At 39.7% G+C, this 20196-nt stretch overlaps 1 protein-coding gene and 2 pseudogenes across 2 annotated transcripts in view; 2 read left to right on the top strand and 1 right to left on the bottom strand.

Moving 5' to 3' along the window:
- Positions 1-4641, top strand: part of ATAD2B (ATPase family AAA domain containing 2B) — a 245735-nt gene extending 241094 nt beyond the window's left edge. For both annotated transcript variants that reach the window (XM_058287681.1, XM_058287680.1), the window contains exon 28: positions 1226-4641. In XM_058287681.1, the coding sequence (XP_058143664.1) occupies positions 1226-1267 (42 nt within the window). In that variant the 3' untranslated portion in view covers positions 1268-4641. The remainder of the gene's footprint in view (positions 1-1225) is intronic.
- Positions 4642-5859: 1218 nt separating this feature from the next.
- Positions 5860-6927, bottom strand: LOC101416225 (elongation factor 1-alpha 1 pseudogene; annotated as a pseudogene).
- A 5821-nt stretch (positions 6928-12748) lies between these two features.
- Positions 12749-13872, top strand: LOC101416656 (bifunctional methylenetetrahydrofolate dehydrogenase/cyclohydrolase, mitochondrial-like; annotated as a pseudogene).
- The last annotated feature ends 6324 nt before the right edge of the window (positions 13873-20196 follow it).

Raw genomic sequence — 20196 nt, 5'->3', positions numbered from 1 at the left:
TTGCCCACATGAATCTGTCAACTGAGAAATAAAGCTGCAAGGCAATAAAGGCATTTATTTGGGCTCTTAAAATTGCATTTTGGGGAGCACAGTTTCAGGTGGCAACCCAAATCATGTCCATTTTGGCATTTCTAAGGAAGGGCTTTTAAAAGAAAAGATGATGAGACAAGTTGGGTGTGTGCTTGGTGGATATTTGATTGGATAGTTAACTGAATTCTTTATCCTGTGATTGATTATGGTGTCCGGATGTACTTAGGGTTCTGAGGAACCTGGTTGCCTGATGTTTTGGTGGCAGCTATGATACCTGGCTGAGACCTGCTGTAGAGTAACCTCCAGAATGACCTCTGGGCCCCATTTTAAGTCTCTCAGCCATAGAAACTGTTTTGTTTCTTTTAACAATCGAATGACGGGGATAGAGTTCTTTACCTTTTTTAAAACTTAAGAATATCTTTGTTGGTGGTTGAGATTTCGTTAGCTTAAATGGATTGAATACTCTTCAGCAGTGAAACTCTTCTCAGTAAGGGATTTAGAAGTTTTGTAATCCAGGAGCCTAGTTGACAGAAGGAAGGGGATCTATAGCAGAATCAGAACTGAGTGGCTTTCCTGGTGTTGCTGATGAAAGTGACTCATTCTAGCTTTATTTTTCTCTTGAAAGCCCTGGTTGGAGTGGATGGAAGTGAGAACAGGGTACATTCTATTCTGGCATAAGCCTAGTAACTATGCTGAATGCATTCATTTTGCTTTGGGAGTTCATAGAATGTTATGTAATGAGTAAGGAAGGAAAGGCTCAGACTCTGGAGTCTGTGTTCAGATCCATACCCTGCCACTTACTAGCTGGCAAAGGATTTATCCTCTCTGAGCCTCCCTTTTCTTACATGTAAAATGGGCATCATAATAATACCCATTTTCAAAATTTTTGTGGGGATTAAATGAATTAATATATATAAAAATTTTGTAGCATAGCATCTGACATAGTAAGTACTCATTGAATGTCACTATTATTATCCTCATTAGTCTAAATATAAAATAGGAGGCTCCTTGGAGTGCCCATTGGTAGATTGTTTGACAGAGCAGCTATGTTATTGTAATCAGGAAAATATTCAAAGATTAATTTGCATCTCAAATTTGTTCTGTCAAAAGTTGTTAAAGAGAATTCTCCCATAATGAGTATCTTTGTGGTTCCCTTAATAGATAACATTATCTTTTTTCTTTTTCCCTCTTATAGGAGATGGAAAGAACAGTTCATATGTTTGAGACATTCCTATGAACTTTCCAAGATGAGTGGTTTATCCTCTCCAATCTGCTCCTGACAGAGCAGTCTTCTGAGCCATTCAATTCCAAATTGCACCAATTATGTGCAGAGCCTTGGTCTTAAGTGCTCTCTCACTCATTCTCTCTCTGTTGAATTTGGTGCTATTGTCTCAGGTACCTGAAACCAACCAGCCTACAAGAACCAAACAGAACTTCAGAAACATGTTGTATTTTCCACAAATAAAAGATACAACCCTACAGCTTGGAGATTTTGGTGCTACAGAAACTGCTTTCGCTTCTGCTCCTCTTTTTGTGCACTCTCTTTTGGAGACCTCTTTAGGGAGCAGACCAGCAAACACGTGGAAACTGGATGGGGCAGTTCTAACCGTGTTGAATCGTTTGAACAGTGGGCAACCTGTTTGTGATTTTTTTTTTTTCCTCTTTTCTATTCCCTTGATATTTGTTTTCTTATTCTCTGGGTAAAGGACTGAAACCTGTTTTGAGTTGGCTGTGGTATATTCTGGTGGGATGAAGAAACTGGATGAAATTAGGTTAGGCTCTTTAGAACTGCCTTTAATGTGCCTTTTTATTCATTTGAGAAAGATAAGGCTAAACAGATGGGTGGGCTAGCTGGAAGCAAATGACAGAATTGGAATGTTTTCTTTGGTCATGACCCTGAAAATAAGTTTGCTATTCTGTGTCATTAAGAGGCAACTAGTCTTTCGGTATAAAATGCCTGTCTTGCTCTTAGAATTCAATCAAGACACTCAGCCATGCAATATACTAAAATGGTAAGTTTTCCTATGTGCTCTGTTTCTTTTTGAAGAAACACTTAATAAAACAACAAATAATAAACATTCCCCTACCCACCCACACACAAAAACACTTTTTGGTATTGCTGACAATAATGACCAGAAAATAGATAGATAGTTGCCATTCTTTCTTCTGTTAGTGAGTGGCAGTTTAATAGTTGCCGAGTTTGAGTTCCCAGAGAAGAATGATTTCGTATATAGTTTTGTTTTAAAGCCAGAACTTGCCAAATGGACGGAAAAGAGAGGAATTTGTCAGAAGCTCCAGTTCATTTTCTGTGTGTAATTGCAAGTGAGCTCTGGTATAACAGTATTAATGTTTAAATCTCTTCCCATAATCTTACCTTCACAACTATTCATTTTGATTGGAACCCATTTTGGATCTTGTTGAGTGATTTCTGTGAATTGTACTTATCTAAAATGAATTATGGGTTACTAGTTTTACAAAAACCTTGCTTTCTACAAATTTGGAGACACAGTCTAGGCAGTTGCAAAGAGGCAAAGGGAGTGCCGTGAAATTTTTTTATCAGATGATTTTTAAACAAAAAGTAAAAAAAATTTTGCTGACAAGTTGGCTCAATATCTTCATTCATTATAGCCGTTAGCTGCAGGTGTGTCTTTCCAATATATGCAACACATGTAGTTTAGGTTTTAATTAGAGCAAATGGTCTTGGACTACTGCAGAGATACTGAGCTACCTCAGCTTTTTTGTATTTTAGTTACCAACAGTGTTTACAGAGTCCTGTAATCACTTTGCCACAGTTTACATGCTGAAGCTAAGGTACTTGTCTCTGGTTGTTTGTAATGTGCTGGATGTTAGTGCAGAAAGCACGCTTTGCTCCTGCAGTAATCCTAAGTGCTGCTTTGCATTTGCATTTACATTTTACACCTTCTAATTCTAGCTGGATTTTTTTTTTTAAATGCCACTTGTTTTCTCTATACATAGTCTATGAAGTTTTCATAGTATTCAGTTAGTCATGTAATTCAAGATGCTACCCATGTAGACACACTGTATTTTTAAGATGGGCAAGTGCGATTAACGATGAACCATTTTAAAGGGGAGGTTATTTGAAGCCTCCAATTTGATTATTGGGAGGATTTTCATGCTTTCTTTAGTATTTATTACCATCATACCAGTTCAAACTATTTTACTGTCTAATACATTAGCATTTTGTATTTTGATGGAAATTGTTACAGAATTTAAAGATTTGATGAAATAAGATGTAGCAGATTTTTTGTAGCAAGTTTCTGGTAAAAGGGTTTTTTGCAAGTCTCAGGTTCTTGCTGCACTATTTTTTTTTAAATATTTATTCCAGTTACTCTAATTCAGAAGCATTCTGTTCAAGTAACAGCAGCACTTGTGAAAGGAAAAAAAAACGCACATGTTCTTAGTAGGTTACTAATTTGTACAAGTTAATTAAGATTTTAGCCATCAGTGAGTTTGACAAAGGAAATTTATTTATGTTCAGCATTAAAATGCTTCCATAAGATCAAGTCTTTTTATTTTAACCTTAACACGTAGATGGAGAAATAGGAGGCAACCTCAGTATAATAGGAACTGCCACTTTGAACAGTTTAGGTCTTAAAGAGAAAGCCAATCTAATGCCAAGGGGAGAAAAATGAGCTGATATTGTAGCAGCTCCTCTGGCCCCATTCCCTGCAAAAAGAAACACATTACACCAGATTTGCTTATTTTACAGATATCTGGGAGTTCTATAGTTTAAAGCAGCTTGTGAAATTATCCAAGTGGACTCAATTTTGTTTATCTTTCTCTAAGTTCTTAATTTTTGCTGTATAGCATTGGCAAAAATATGTACAAAATTGACCTCTGTTCTTATTTCCTATTGTGAGCATTATAAATGATAAGCTCCTGTGTAAAACCTTGCACTCAGATCAGTCAAATATATATCACAGCATAGCCCGACAATAGTTAATGCTCGGCTGTGGGGACCATGGGAGCTGTTTTGAAGATGATGGAACCGCACTAGAGTTGAAACTGATGGCTGTGGAATTAATTGTGTTTTTGAACTTGAATCTCACCTGTGATTATTATTATTTTTTTTATGTCCTTTCATGACTTGATTTTTCTCATATGCCAATGTATTTGTAGATTTACTGGATTTTGTTTTTAGGGAGTGGGGTGGTAATTTCTTATCTTCCCATTTTTTGATTAAGTTGGTTCAGCTATGGTGCTATTCAGTAGGTATCTTCAGTGTCAGGTCCCGTAGCTGAATGCCATTGTTATTATAATTATTATTTGTAATCACATTGTAAGCTTGAATTTGGGCTTGTACCTGCATCTTTTGTACTTTGTACATTTGGTTCTTTAGCGTTTGGGAGTCCTATTTGGTTTCAGTCATATATGTCTACTTTGTAGATTAAGGTAGACTTCATCAACTATGGTCTCTTTGGATTTGTAGTTTAATTTAGAATTGTGTTAAATTGATGTTTTGCATTTGACTTCATTTTACATTAGTTTGAAATAAATTATTTAATTTTTGAATTCTGGAATTTTGAACATTTACTGTAATTTGTAATATAACTGCTGTGAAATACTTGAATAAAGATGACAAGAAAAACATCTTTCTTTAGCCTAATTATGATTATTGTTGCCTACAAATGGAATGCTTCTATGCTGGCTGAAAGCATTCATTCTACAGTTAGAGCATATTGATGTCTATTATGCACCCCCCAAAATTCTCTTATATTTTCCTTTTAAATTTTAAGTAGCTCTCAGTGGTTTTTAGCTGAAGTTTTTATTTTGAGAAGGTATGGTTTTATTTTCAGTTGAAGGTTGTCTAAAATATTCTGTATAGAAGCACACCATTTTGTGATTGGAAGACTGCTGTAGCACAGTATGGCTTGGTTATTGTATAGTGTTTTTTCCCTTTTATTAGGTCATTATCAGCATGCTTTGAATAGTGTACAGAATTTTAAGTTTGGAGAGGAATTTCATGCCAGAATTTTGAAGGACTTGTTTCAAGTGAACTGAATATTCTTAGCTTTAGAATGCCAGTGTTTCTGCTGCCTGCTAGGAGAAAACTTTTCATGTTCCTATAGTATACTGATCTTCCACAATACAAATCCTCAATTTTCTTGTCCTTTTTTTTCCCCCTTATTAAACTTTGTTTTAATGAATCTCAGGATTCTGTAACACATTTTTGGTCAAGTTTCCATTTAAAAAGTACTGATTTAAAAAAAATAACTTAAAATTGCCACACAGTAGAAAAATGTGGTCCACAAATATTCCTTCCTTCTGAATATTTTATAATACATTGTTGTCATTAACTATTTTTTATTATTAAACATAAGTGACCAACTGAGACAAAACAGTTCTGAGACCTTCCACCACTAAGACTGGGGCAGCAGATGCAATGGATAATATTCATTTAGCCTTCTTTTTTCTTTTTTTTTTTTTAAGATTTATTTATTTTATTTCTCTCCCCTTCCCCCGCCCACCCCAGTTGTCTGTTCTCTGTGTCTCTTTGCTGTGTGTTCTTTGTCCACTTCTGTTGTTGTCAGCGGCTTGGGAATCTGTGTTTCTTTTTGTTGCATCATCTTACTGTGTCATCTCTCCATGTGTGCGGCGCCATTCCTGGGCAGGCTGAACTTTTCTTTCATGTTGGGCGGCTCTCCTTACAGGGTGCACTCCTTGCGCGTGGGGCTCTCCTACACTGGGGACACCCCTGCGTGGCACAGCACTCGTTGCGTGCATCAGCACTGCACGTGGGCCAGCTCCACACGGGTCAAGGAGGCCCAGGGTTTGAACCGCGGACCTCCCATGTGGTAGACGGATGCCCTAATCACTGGGCCAAGTTTGCTTCCCTCGTTTAGCCTTCTGAACTCTCTGGGCAGACTTGGTGACCTGGCCAGCTCCAACATCCTTCTTGTGCACTGCCTTGGTAACATCCACAGCAACTGTCTGCCTCATCAGAAATAGCAAAACGACCCAGTGGAGGATGGAGAAGCTCTCAACATACATGGGCTTGCTAGGAACTATATCAGTGATGGCATCAGCACCCGATTTCAGAAGTTTGGGGCCATCTTCCAGCTTCTTAGAAGAACAGTGATTCAATCTTCTTCGGCTCAGCAAACGTGCAAGCAGTGTGAGCTGGGTGACAACCCAGCACAGGTGCATGGCCAGTACTGATTTGGCCTAGATGGTTCATGATAATCACTTGAGCAATGAGGCCAGTTGCTTCTTTGATGGGTCATTTTGCTGTCAGCAGCCACGTTGTCATGATGTTCATGACACTGAAATCTGTGTTGTCTCCCGAAGGAGCTTCATTCAAAGCTTCATGGTGCATTCCAACAGACTTAACTTCAATTATAATGCTGGCTGGAGCAAAGGTCACTTCCATGCCTGGTTTGAGAACACTGGTCTCCTCAGCCCCCAGTTGACAGTGCTGGTACCAACAATTTTGTAGACATCCTGGAAGAGCAGGCACAAAGTTTGTCAGCTGAACAGGTAGTAGGTGGCAGGATGCTGTCCAGAGCTTCAAGCCATGTGATTCCCCTGATGTTGCCGTCCTTATGAGTGACTCTCCATTCCTGTTAGCACTTGGCGCCAGCACGGTGTCACCATTCCAGCCAGAAATTGGCACAAATGCTACTCTATGAGGGTTGTAGCCAACTTTCTTAATGTAGGTGCTGACTTGCTTCGCGGTTTCCTTTCTCTTCTGGCTGTAGGGTGGCTCAGTGGAGTCCACTTGGTCAACCGAACAGTTTGTCATTCCACACCCAGTGTCTAAGCCAGAAGGTCATGCTCATGGGTCTGCCCATTCTTGGAGATCCCAGCTTCAAATTCACCAACACCAGCAGCCACAGCCAGGACAGCTCAGCCAGCCTGATACATGCCTCTGATCATGTTTTTTATAAAGTCTGTGTCCCCTGGGGCATCAATAATGGGCATATAACTCTGACTGGCCTCAGGTTTCCCCAAGAACGTATTGGTGGTGATCCCACACTCAGTTCAGCTTTTCAGTTTATCCAAAACGCAGGCCTCCTGGAAGGAGCCCTTGTCCATCTCGGCAACCTCCTCCTCCTATTTCTCAACAGTTCTTTCATTGAATCCACCACCTTTGTAGATTAGGTGTCCAGTAGTGTGGGCTTGCCCAAACCTAACGTGTCCAACGAGGACAGTGTGGGTACGAGTCTTTTCCTTTCCAAGTTCGGCTTAAGGTGTAGTGGTGGTTTTCACAACACCTGTGTTCTGGTGACAAACCCATTGCAAAAAAAGCTTGTCCAATTTTTGATTAACAGTAAGCAGGAACTTTTTGAATTTGACAAGACTTTGGTCTTGATTTTGTAGGTTGTATAATTTTTACGTCTGATTGTTTATGTATATCAAAAGTAACTGAGAAACAGCAAGTACCAAAAAAATTCTACGTGAATGTTTAGGTCAGAAGTATGTAATTGCATCAAAGTTTCAGGATTCTGAAGATGAAGTGGGGTTTTATAGCTCCAGTTTTACTTTCCATAGGATACCAAACAACAGTAAAATAAGAGACTAATGTTTTAAATATTTTATGTTATTCCTATGCTCTAACACCTTCACCATTATCTGTTGGCTCCTTTTTCATACATAAATTCCCTCTCTCACCTCCATATTCATTATATCTGTTTTGTCCCAGGCAGTATGCTAGGCATATGGGATACATGGATGACACATTTCCTATCCTTACCTAGTTGATGGTCTACCAGGAGAGTTTGGTTCATGTGGCAGTTTGAAAATACTTTGTGAATCCCTTAAAGAGAAATACTTTGTAAACTAATCTACTTCTATGGGTGTTGACACCCTTTGAATGCCTTAAGTACCCTGGAAGGGTCTTTGATAAGATTATTCGGTAAGATTGATTTAGGGCTTCTGATAGGACTGCATCAGTGAGGTATCTCTGCCACTTTGTTGGGTTTGATATAAACAGACACACAGACGGATGGAGGGAAAGGGGAGCTCTACCATTTTTAATCTTGCCGTGTGAAGATAGGAGAGGATCTAGCAGCTGAGGCTCCAGGGAGCGATGAGCCATTTGCCTGATAGCTTGCAGCTAAAGTCAGGAAGACAGCAGCGCAGCCGAGCCGGAAAGAAGAGACCCGGTGAGAGACAAGCCCTATGCCTGGTTGCCTTCAGCCGAGCTCCGGAGGACGGTACAGCCCGGAAGGGAAGGCAGAGGCTTCTGCAGAGATGCCCGCCATCTTGCTTCAACACATGGCAGCTGACTTGGCTGAGAGCGCCGTTTATGGTCCCTTGAGTTGCACTTTCCACAGACTTGGAACTGTAAGCTTTTACCCTAAATAAATCCCCTTTATAAAAGCCAGCACATTTCTGGTACTTTGCTTTGGCAGCCCTTTGGTAAACTAAAACAATGTGTATACCAGTAGTAATGATCCAGTGGGACAAGGACTCTAATAGAAGGAACTAGAATAGTGTTGTTCAGAGTTCTGGGAAGGGAACCAATTAATTCTGTTTAGGAATGGGGAAAATGAGGAAAGGTAACAAAGAGTTGGCATTTTGTTTGCCTTTTGTTCAATGTGGCTTTTCTAAGTGTAACCCGACTTTACCAAAACTTTTCTCCATTTCTGTGACCCTTCATATCACATCATAGCATTTTATTCACAACAGTCACCTGGACTATCTTTTCTTCATCTATTGATATCCTGTTCATATTTCAGGACTGGGCTTAGATTCTCTATCCATACATCTCGCTTTTTAGCCTCACTCTTCCTTCCTGCTCTGAACCTGTTTTGTGCTGAGGCCATAAATTACTCTTGTTATACAAATCTTAGTAACTTATTCATTTAACAAATACTTTGATTGTCTGCTTAGTGCTAAGGCTAAGTTGACATGAATAATATATTTAATAATAACCTTAATTTTTTTTCTCCCTGCCAATTTTTTGCTTGTTTTTTTTTGGCAAAACACAGAGGAAGTTTATTTCTTTTGTATTTCCTGTAGAAATTTAGAACATTGCTGAGCACATAGTGGATGTTTATTGGTTTGATTGAGATGAAAAGTTTGAAATTTTTGGTTTGATAGAGATGGAAAGTTGAAATTTTCCTACATCATTCTGTCATTCATTTGCCCAGTATATATTAAGTGCCTACCATGAACCAGCAGTGAACAAAACAGCAAAGTGTCTGTCTTCATGGAGCTTAAAGTTCTTTTGGACAGAATGTTCCAGATTTCTGTCAGGGTTGATGAGAGTTCAGATTATTTTTTTAAGTGTTCTTCTGTCTTTAAGCACTGAGTGAAGCATTTTGTTGTAAAAATTTGCAAAGAACTCTCTTCTTTTCTCCTTGCTTTCCTTATAGTCCCTCTTTTGGGAATAGAACCATAAACCACCAAGTATCCGAAACCGGCAACCTAGGTGTCATCCTAAAATTTGTCTCCTTTTTAATGGCTGATTTCGTCCTAATCGTGACCACATGTTCTTTGACTTCTTTTCCCCCCAAACGTGTCTCATATCCATACACTATTCCTCCATCTTTATTGCTAGTACCTTCATTTGGGCACTGATTTTTGTTTGGACTAGTCCTATAGCTGTCAGTTCAGTCAACATTTAAACATTTATTCAGTGCGTACACAGTGCTAGGATAAAGGTGAATCTGACATTGTGCATATCTTCAGGAGACTTAAAGTAACATTTAATATATCATATTTACTATGTCGTAGGGACTTATTTCTGTACAAATATATAGGCTTTTCGTCCTTTGAGAACTTTTTTGAGAGATAGGTGCTGCTATTACCTCCATTTTATAGGCTAGGAAATAGACATCAGTTAAGTAACTTGCTCAAGTATTTTGTATGGCCAGTGTTCAAATGCAGGCAGGCTGGCTCCCAAGTTACTGCTCTTAAGCTCTATGCTTGACTACTTGTGGGGGCAGACACACAAACATTATTTCAACACAGTACGGCATGTGTTGAGATTGAGCTATGCTAAGGCATGTGCATAAGGTGTACAGAGGACGAGCCTGTAGCCCAATATCAAGGGCTTCCCTCCTGGGAAATCTGATGCCTGAGGTGAGTTAGGATTAATCTAGATGGGAAGGGACTTCCATGCAGAAGGAACACCAAAAGCATAGACTGAGAAGTGAAATAACGTGACAGCTACAGGAGAAAGTACCAGCAGTTCTGTACCACCAGATCAACATCTACTTAAATTTATTTGAGCATTACTGTTTGCCAAGCACAGTTACTGGCACTGGAGCTACAACTGAGGACAGGACAGCAAGATTCTGGTTCTCTTGGAAGCTTACAATCTAGTGGGCAAAGAGTAAACAAATAAGATTATCTAATAGTGATAAATGCTTGGATGACAATAAATGTGATAGTATGATAGCAGGGAACATCTGAGTGCCAGGTACTATTTTAAGCATTAAGTCATAGAATCATCAGTGCAGCTATGTGAGATAAGCACTGTTGTTGGTCCCACTTAACAGAAGGGGAAACTGAGATAAAGCATGATAAAGCATCTCTCCCAAGGTTACACAGGTGGCTGGGATTCTATCATGTGCTGTGGCTTCAGAGCTTAGATTACTCTGCCTAGTGCGTGTGGGGGCTTTCTTAGATGAGTGGACAGCAGTGTTGTCTCTGAGAAGATGACCTTTAGGCAGTAACTAAGGAAGAGCCATTTGCCCCCTCAATCCCCATGATCAACCCTTTTTCATCTAAATCTCTTCCAATGATATGGTCATGATAAAACATTCCCAGTTTTATCTTGCAATTATTCCAATAATTTAGCCTTTAAATAAAGTTCCTTTCCATAAATCAGCTTTGTAAATCAGTCTGTCATTAAAGCAAATGATAAATTCATTTGCCTTTCTTCAGGTTTTCCCCCTATTAATAAATATTTTTACAACTATAGAATATTGGAGAGAATAATAACATGTACGCTCCCACCATCTAGAATTAAATATTAACAGTTTGTCGTATTTGTTTTTAAAGAATAGATGACTACGGTCGAACACTTTTTATCCCTCCCCAGGCTCATTCCTTTTTATCCCCAGAGGCAGAGCCACTTCGTGGCTTTGATGAGTGTTCTTCCTGTCCATGTTTTTATTCTTTGATTCTAGAAGGTAATAGTATGCTGAAACCAGATCGTCTTAGTTTGAATCCTAGCTCTGTCCCTTCTTGGGTGTATGGCATGGAATAAATCATTTCACGTCTCTTCACATTAGTTTATTTAACTGTAAGATGGGGATGAAAGCACCAACCTCATGCGTGTTTACTGGGAGGTTGACATAGTTGAGTCATCTCACATAAAGTCAGGCACACAGTAAATGTTCAGTTTTAGTTATTTTAATTATTACTGCTGCTACATTTGCATGTATCCATTAAAAAAAGGTGATTTTAATCCTGCTTTAAAATTTTCTTTTTTGAATTGGAAATGCATGTATATATAATAGTTTAAAGAATAAAGTAGTTCTTAAAAGGCTTGTTATAAAATACAATAGTCCGTTGATGTCCTCCCCACTCCTCAAAAAGACATAGTCTCCTCAAGCCAATTGTTTTCAATACCTGGAACATTATTTTGGTAGGAATATCTTTATTTCTAAATAATATTCTCATATGGCTACTTTTTGATTTTTCAGTTTTTGCAATTTTGATTTCCCACTATAGAGAAGAGTAGTCTAAACATACCTGCCCCAAGTACACACCTATACTTCTTGTCTCGTCCTTCCTTTGTGGTTCTAATTTCAGTGAGCTCTCTCAGTATTTAAATTATGACAACTGAGCCATCAAAAAACTATGATTATTTTTCCTTTCTTGTGCACCTTTTTGTTAATAATAGTCTTCATTGTTGTTTACCCAGTTTTTTATATATTAACCACTGATTTTTCCCCACAGTCCAATTTTCTTATTAGTATTCTCAAATATATGATATTGTAGCATTCTCCCTTCTTGGGAAAATTTCTCCTAGAGCATTCTAACTTCATCCAGTTTTGCATTGGTATATACCAAGGTCTTGTGTAACCGTTTTCTTTCAATCTTCCATTACTATCATCCTTCACCTTTCTCTTATTCTGAATCCTCTGTTACTAGACCCTATTGCCATCTATATCCTTTGTTGCTGTTGAGAAGTCCAGTGTCGTTCTGATTCTTGATCCATTTTCCTAATTTTTTTTTCCTTTTCAGATGCTTTTAGAATCTTCAGTTTGTGCCTAGCATGGATGTTTTCTCCCCTATGTTTATTTATAGACTCCTGTTCAGGTATTGGGCCTCCTAGACTATACTGTAAATTCTTTTATTTCTTTCCTAGTTGGTATTTCTATATTTGATTTTTAATTTCCAAAAGCTGTTTTGCCTTCTTTGAGTTTTAAAAAAAAATGTAGCAGTTCTTGTTTCATAGATGGAAAGTTAGCTCATCTCTCTGAGGATATCAATAATATTTATTTTTTCCTTCATTATTTTAAGTTTTCTTCTTCCTGTGTAGTATTTCTTTCCTCCAATTGGCTTTTCCTGTTTGTTTTATCCTCTCTTTAGTAATACAAAGTTTTCCTCAAATGTTTGGTAATTCTTTGCAATCTGCTCATATTTAAGAGTGGGACACCAAAAAGCTGCTTTTAAACCTAGGGCAAAAATCTCCACATAGTTTTTCCAGAGCCATCCCTTGGAAATACTACCATCCCAAGTGGAAAAAGCTAAAGATAAGAACACTGGGGGAGCCCGGCCTGAGCGCGATACCAGCATGGCGGCATACTCTCTTGTGTCCACAGTGGCTGCCCGACTGCTCTGCCTTGTGCAGAGCTGCCATACCCGCCATCACCCCTTCCACCTCTTGGCAGTTGAGAATTATCAGTGAAATGATTTTGAAACCAGCTTCTATTTCAGAGGAAGAATTGTTGGACTTGAGCAATAAGCTAAATTATGATGCATCCTTGTTCTTGTGCCTCTTTCAGAGCACATTGATAAGAGAAAGATCTGCAAATGCTGTTTCTCCAGACAAGAAATAGATGGCTTTTGTGTAATTAATGGACAGTGAATATGTTTGGACTAGTATTCCATGTTCTCTGCTACCTGATGAGGAGTGTAGGAATAATTAAGCTGACTAGAAGCCCAACCCTAGGGAAGAATGTGGTTGTGGCTGGAAAGAATGTTGGACCGCCCATTGAAATTTTGCTACACACGGATGGGACAGGTGAACCTCCTGGAGGTGATGCCACTGTGACAGTATCTCATCACTATGCTCCCAAAGCCCAACTGAAGAAACATACAGTTCTTGCAGATATTGTGGTACCTGCCGCAAGCATTCCAAATCTGATCACAGCAGATATGATCAAGGAAGGAGCAGTAGTCATTGATGTGGTGGTTGAAGATCCCATAACCCCTATGGCCAAGTTGATTGGAGATGTGAGTTTTGAAGCTCTCTCATTTTTAGATTGAGAAAAGAGATGACAGACCTGGAATGTTAAAACAGTTCTGGGGAAAAAGCGATATTCCTGAAATTTGAGTAGGTGCTAGTAGATTGCTGTTCCTTGTTATTAAATAGTCAGGAAGAAAGCCAGTTACCTCACTCCAGTCCCTGGGGCCATTGGTCCTACTAGACTGGTGATAGTAATGAAATATACCATTACTGCTGACAAACAAAAAACAAAATAAAACAAACAAAAAAAAACCTGCTAAGGCCTGAAGAGCAAGAAGTGCTGAAGTCTAAAGAGCTTGGAGTAGCAACCAATTAACTATTTTATCTTCTCTTCCATGAACAGCCTTCCCAGGCAGTTCAAGAAGCAAAACAGGCCAATAGAAATCAAATAGCTTTTTAATCCTTCTGAAATGGCTTCAAATGGTGCTTTGTATTGATTGAAAGCTACATGGGTGGGTGTTTGCACACATAGCTTTCACCCAGCACCTCACCCAGCACCTCGCCTTGCTGGGCCATGGGACCCAAGAGGAGCCGTTCTCCAGAGGCATTGCCACATTGTGAATGGATGCTTAACGTTGTCAGGCCACTTCAGTTTTTAAAATTTGCCTTTTCTAGAATTGGATTTCCCAAGTCCTATTCAAATAAGAGTTGATAACTCACTTTAAGGTCCAAACCTTCTGAGTTCAACTGGTCAAACCAAAGGAAAATGTTGTCAGAGAAAATGAAGGGAATGGTAAACAGGAAGAAATGGTAGTGTAGCAGTTTGATATTATTGATGAACTCCAAAAAGAAATATTGGATTATGTTTGTAAATTGATTTTCTCCTCTGGGCATATTAGATTATATTGGATAATTACTTAATCGGGTAAACCTCTTGTGCCAGTGGGGCATTGAGTCCCCATTCCTTGGTGGGTGGGGACTCACATAAAAAGACATGGTGAAGGACAGAGTTAGGAGTTCTTAATGTTGGAGTTTGATGCTGAAGCTGGAGCCCTGGGAAGGGAGGAACCCTAAGCCCAGAGAGAAGATGACTTGGGAAGAGAGGAACCCTGGCTGCCATCGGCAGCCATCTTGCTCCAACACGTGGAAATAGACTGGTAAGGGAAGTAACTTATGCTTTACAGCCTGATATCTGTAAGCTCCCACCCCAAATAAATACCCTTTATGAAAACCAACTGATTTCTGGTATTTTGCATCAGCGCCTCTTTGGCTAACTAATACACGTAGCAATTGAATCAAAGAAAAAAAATTACCCAGATTTATACATGTATTCATTGATTGCCAGATTTATCTAGATAAAACAACTAGGTAGGAAAGAAGAAAAACTAGGTTCCTGGCCTTGCTGGGCTCCACGTGCCACTCTACTGTCTGCTCTAGCCCCTGCCCAGGTCAAAGGGCACCTGCGCAACCAGGGAGCAGCTGGGAACCCTGCAGCCCTGGGGGAGGGGGGTTCTGTGAGACAAGGATTGAAAAGCCGCTGGCAGCACCTGTTTAAAACCAGGACATGTGCTCTGGTGCTTGGCCTCTGACTGCTGCCTGACATGTGGCCAGCCATTTGCTGATAGTTTGTAGCTGACCTTGTGAAGAGAACAGCAGCTGAGCCCAGAGAGATGAGCCCTTGGAAGAGAGAGCCCTATGCCAGCCTGCAGCTGAGATAGGAAGAAGCTGGACCCACAGAGCCTTAAGAGGGAAGATGAAGGCTGAACCCTCACAGACGTCGCCCGCCATCTTGCTTCAACACATGGCAACAAAGTTTGGTAAGGAAGTAACGGTTGAGTTGGACTCTTTAGGGCCTTGTAAATGTAAGCTTTTACCCTAAATAAATACCCTTTGTAAAAGTCAACAGATTTCTGGTACTTTGGGTCAGCACCCCTTTGACTGACTATTATACATGTTAATTGGATCAGACTGTTTTGTAGGAAAGATATCTTGTTATTCCACCCAAAAGCCTGAGGTCTCTGGAGTGTGAGCTAGTCTGCTGATCAGCCTCTTAAAGTCTTTTCTAGAGCAGTGTGAGTAAGATAGAGGCACCCTCTGGACTAGCACAACCACCTCTCAAGCACTATTGCCATCATGCCCAAGAGAGAGGCAGAAGGCGATGCTAAAGGTGACCAAGTGAAGGGGAAGCATGAGTCACAGGCATCAGCATGGTTGTCTACTAAGGCTGCCCCTCCAAAACCAGCGCCCAGGCCCAAGAAGGCTCTGGCCAAGAAGGGAGAGAAACTACCCAGAGGGAGAAAGAGAAAAGCAGATGCTGGTAAGGATGGGAATAACCCTGCAAAAAACAGACATGTCTCCACAGTGCAGACACAGAAAGTGAAAGCACTGGAGATGCCAAGTGAAGTGTACGGTTTTGATAGCTTTGTACTCCTAGTGACTCTACTGTTTGAAATGCTATTTTTAAAATCAAGGTTTATAAAAATGTGGAAGTTCAGTTTACCTTTTTGTTGTTATGTTGTTAGTATACAGACTGCTTCATTGTTGTCTTTTGTGGAAAGGTCAAGTACCACTAATAGCATGTTTCTCAGAAGATGACTGAAATTGGGAAAATAGAATTTTCTATCCTGTATTTTGAAGACTGTTCTTTGTTCCCAGGAGGAATTCCCTGACATTTTGGCACAGAAGCCTGGTCATGTGGGGAAGCAAGACTTCATGTCCTCTTCTCTGATGCTATCAGCAGAGACTTGAAACGAGAGTTGATGTGTCCCTGGCACCCCTAAGAACAACTGTGTTAGGTAACAATACTCAGGCAGTACAGACTTTCTGGTGATGACATCAAGACAGTGTCATTCAAACCAGCCGAGATTCCTTTTTCCGTTTGCCGATTGCCCATTGACAATCCTACTTTTTAGTTCATTTCTTCCACGTTAGAGTTGGTCTCTGAAAAGCTCTTAAACTACAGCCTTATGTGAAATGTCTACCCTGGTCAAAAATTTTTCCAATTCAAAGGAACAAAAGAAGACTTCTCTAAATTTTACTGTGACTTTTTTTGGAGGGGAGTTTGGAAGTTGTAAAATGTTGCTTACCATTTGCTTATGCCCTGCTGGAAGTAACATGACTGTTTTTGAAAGGGTGTCTTAGAAAGCTAATACAGGTTGGCTTGGAGAGGGGGGACAGAATCATTTCCTACCAGAAGTCATAAAGATAGTCTCCAGTACTGCCTTGTAAAAGTTTTTTAGTTTTCCTTTTAACATCTGTCCTTAGGCTGCCCTCAACTGATTTTTGTGAAAATTGTGAAGTAGAAATCCTATTTAATATTTTTTCCGTATGGAAAGTGGTTGTCTCAAGAACCATTTACTGAAAAATCCATCCTTTCCCCACTGATCTGTAAATGCTGGCTCTTTCATAAATCAGTTTGTGCATGGGGGTGGGTGGAGGTGGGTTTCTTAGTGGGCTTTGTTCTGATACACTGATCACTCTGACTAACCTCGTACCAGTATTAAACTCTCCTGATGACTACAACTTTAGAAAAAAGTCTGTATCTCAGAGGGCAGATCCTACTTCCAACCCTAACATCACCACCAAATTTTTTTTCCTTGAGAGTATCCTGACTCTTCTTTGCCATTTGCTCTTCCGTGCAACGTCTAAAATTAGATTGACGAATTCTACAGTAAACAAAGTAAAACAAAAAAATCCTATTGAGACTTTGTTTGGGTGTATAGATTAATTTTGGGAGCCATGCCATCTTTACAATATTGCATCTTCCAATCTGTGAACATGGTATAGCTCTGTATTTGTGTAGGCCCTTTAAATGTCTTTCTATAAAGTTTTATTTTCTCCATTAAAAAACCCCCTAAAACTAGAAAAACTACAGGCTATGTTATCAGTGAGATCTCCCCATTCTTGTTTTCTGGGATTTAAAAGACTTATGTTATAAATTATTCATGTGTGTTGTCATATTTGGCTTTTGCTATATCTTTAAACCTCACTGTTAAATTTTTACTACTAAGGCGTGTCTAGGAGAGTGGATGTAGCTCAAGTGGTTGAGTGCCTGCCTCCCATGCATGAGGTCCCAGGTTAGATCCTCGGTACCCCCTAAAAACAAAACAAACAAATGGAAAAACCAATAAACCAATTCTCATTGGAGGGGCATATGTAGCTCAATGATTGATTACCTGCTTCCCATGTACAAGGTCCTGGGTTCAATCTCCGGTACCTCCTAAAAAAAAAGTGTCTATACTTTTTTTTGGTGTATCTTGAAGCCTATTTTTGAAAAAAAAAACTGATGCAGAGTTGGTCTTGGTAATCATGAAGGCAGCTTATATTAGTATGCAACTTATTTTTTTCACCAAGAATTGTCAGTAACTAACTTTTCTCTTTAAACCTGTTGGTTTTTTGTTGGAGAAAAACAGCATTCACTGGGACATGTAGACTGATATGACCATAAGCAAAGAATTTATTGAGAAGCTCTCCCAATGGAGGGGCTCTGAAGAGCAGACTTCAGCCCATTCCTGGAAGAGGGGGCCTTGAATTTATCCAGAACTTTCCTAGGTAGGGAAATGATAGTGGGAGGGGGTTGAGGGTCCGAGGGAGGTGCAGGGACCAATAGGAAGCCCTAGAGGTGAAAACTTTCCCTGATAATGACTAGAGAATGGTGGGTTAGGGAGTTTGGAATGCTGCCTAGCAGATGTTTCTTTTAATCTGTAGGGATTAAAGGGTTTCTTTATCTCCCTTCAATATATAAATAGTGAAGGTTTCCGTCTCCCTCTGATATGCAGGTGGAGGTAGTAAAGATCTCCATCTCCCTCTGATATGCAGATGGTGAAGATCTCTATCTCTTTACTCCTGTCTCTACAGGGTTCCTTTGTTTCACCTGTGGGAAAGTGCCTTGCCTTCAGACACAGGGGAGGGGGTTTGCCTTTTTCCCAATGCCTATCAGGGGAAACTGAGCTTCAGCTTGTTAATTATGGCAAACCTCTAATATTTTCCTAAAAGGATTTTAAGAACTTGAAATAATACTGATTTAATCAGACTTTCTAATGAAAGTTCTGGTTTTTTTTTTTTTGTTTTTTTTTTCAACCTCTGTTGGGGTATCTCTGATGTTTCTGTATCTGTTGGGACCAGCCTGAGGTTACCGGTTTTTGGGTGATGCAAGCACACTTTTTTTTTTAACAAATGAATTTTATTGATGCATATTAATAAAGCATACAATTCATCCTAAGGGTACAATCAATGGTATTTGGTATAATCACAGAGCTGTACATTCATCACTCAATCATTGTTAGAGCATTCTTTGTTTTAAATAAAACACTTTGGTATGGTGTGGGGGGAAAAAAGAACATTGGGGTTCCTTTATAAAATTGTCTAGCTAGATCACATGACAGAGTTGATTAGAAATAATAAATACAAAGACTAAGTTGGCTACTTTGATAATGTTCCCTATTCTTTAAAGAGCTGACCCTGAACCTTTGTAGTTGGCTGAACCTTTGTAGTTTGTCTCCCAATGTAAGTCTCCAGAAGGAATGCCTTGTTTTGTTTTGTTTTTATTATATTTACAAATGACTTTGAGATTTTAAAATATTTATATGTAATTTTTTGTTTGCTTTCTCCTTTGCCCTCCTAACAATTTTCCTTCCATTAGGCCAATATAATAGAGAAACTCAGAGGAAATTACAGTGTTCTTTGGAAGATTTTGTACTGATGGTTACTCCCCTCCACTGTTCCTTTTAGGAACAACAATTATCTTCAGAGTGCTTGGAGGTGATGGAATCAGGATTTCTCCTTTCTTTGACTTCTACTAATGCCAGCTGTTTTCCTGGTAGCACCTGTTGCTGTAGAAACGAAATGATTGCTCTGTGTAGGGCCATTTGGGAATGGTTAACGTGGCAGGTCTGAAAGGCCATACACCAAAGGTTAAGACGTCCTTAAATTTTCATGGTTCAGTTCTATTTCCTCCTGGAATTGTAGCTATCTACTAGTTACTCAGTGAGTGTTTCGATGAACTGAAACACACCCTAAAGAAGGCCTAGTCTAGCTAATTTATTCTTCTCTTTCTGGATGACTTTCCAGCTACAGAGGATGCAGGAAGACTGGACTGGAGGAAAATAACTGACTAAAGCAGAAAATAAAAGTTTAGAAGTTTCTTACAGATCTGTTTCTTTCTTTTTTTTCCAAGTTAAAAAGTTATCTTGGAGGAAAGTGAAGACCAAGATGGCAGTGCAAGATGTCCCAGGATGCCATTCCCCAGCAGATCTTTGAGCAACTGGCAGAACTGACAGAGCCATTGTTGGAGAAAATACAGCGCTTTCTGGGACATGGAGACTGATCGACCATAAGCAAAGAATTTATTTATTGAGAAGCTCTCCCAATGGAGGGGGTCTGAAGGATGGACTTCAGTCCCCCCACCAGCATGGTGGGGGTCTGAAGAGAGACTTCAGCCCACTCCTGGAAGGGGGGGACTTGAATTTATCCAGAACTTTCCTAGGTGGGGAAATGATAGTTGGTGGGAGGGGGGTTGAGGGTCTGAGTGAGGTAGTGGGAGGGGGTTGAGGAAGTTCCTGGCTTCTTGGAATGCAGCAGGAGCAAATGTTTCTTTTGATCCGTAAGGTTTTAAAGGGTTTGTAAATAGTGAAGGTTTCTGTCTCCCCTCCCTCTGCTAAGCAGGTAGAGGTAGTACAAATCTCCATCTCCCTCTGATATGCAGATGCTGAAGATCTCTATCTCCCTTTACTCCTGTCTCTATGGGGTTCCTTTGTTTCACCTGTGGGAAAGTGCCACATGGGGAAGGGGATTTGCCTTTTTCCTAATGCATATCAGGGGAAACTGAGGTACAG

Source organism: Dasypus novemcinctus, chromosome 25, assembly GCF_030445035.2.
Source record: "Dasypus novemcinctus isolate mDasNov1 chromosome 25, mDasNov1.1.hap2, whole genome shotgun sequence".
Taxonomy (NCBI): Eukaryota; Metazoa; Chordata; class Mammalia; order Cingulata; family Dasypodidae; genus Dasypus; species Dasypus novemcinctus.
The sequence above is the reverse complement of the archived record's forward strand: the minus strand, read 5'-3'. Positions and strand labels throughout refer to the sequence as shown.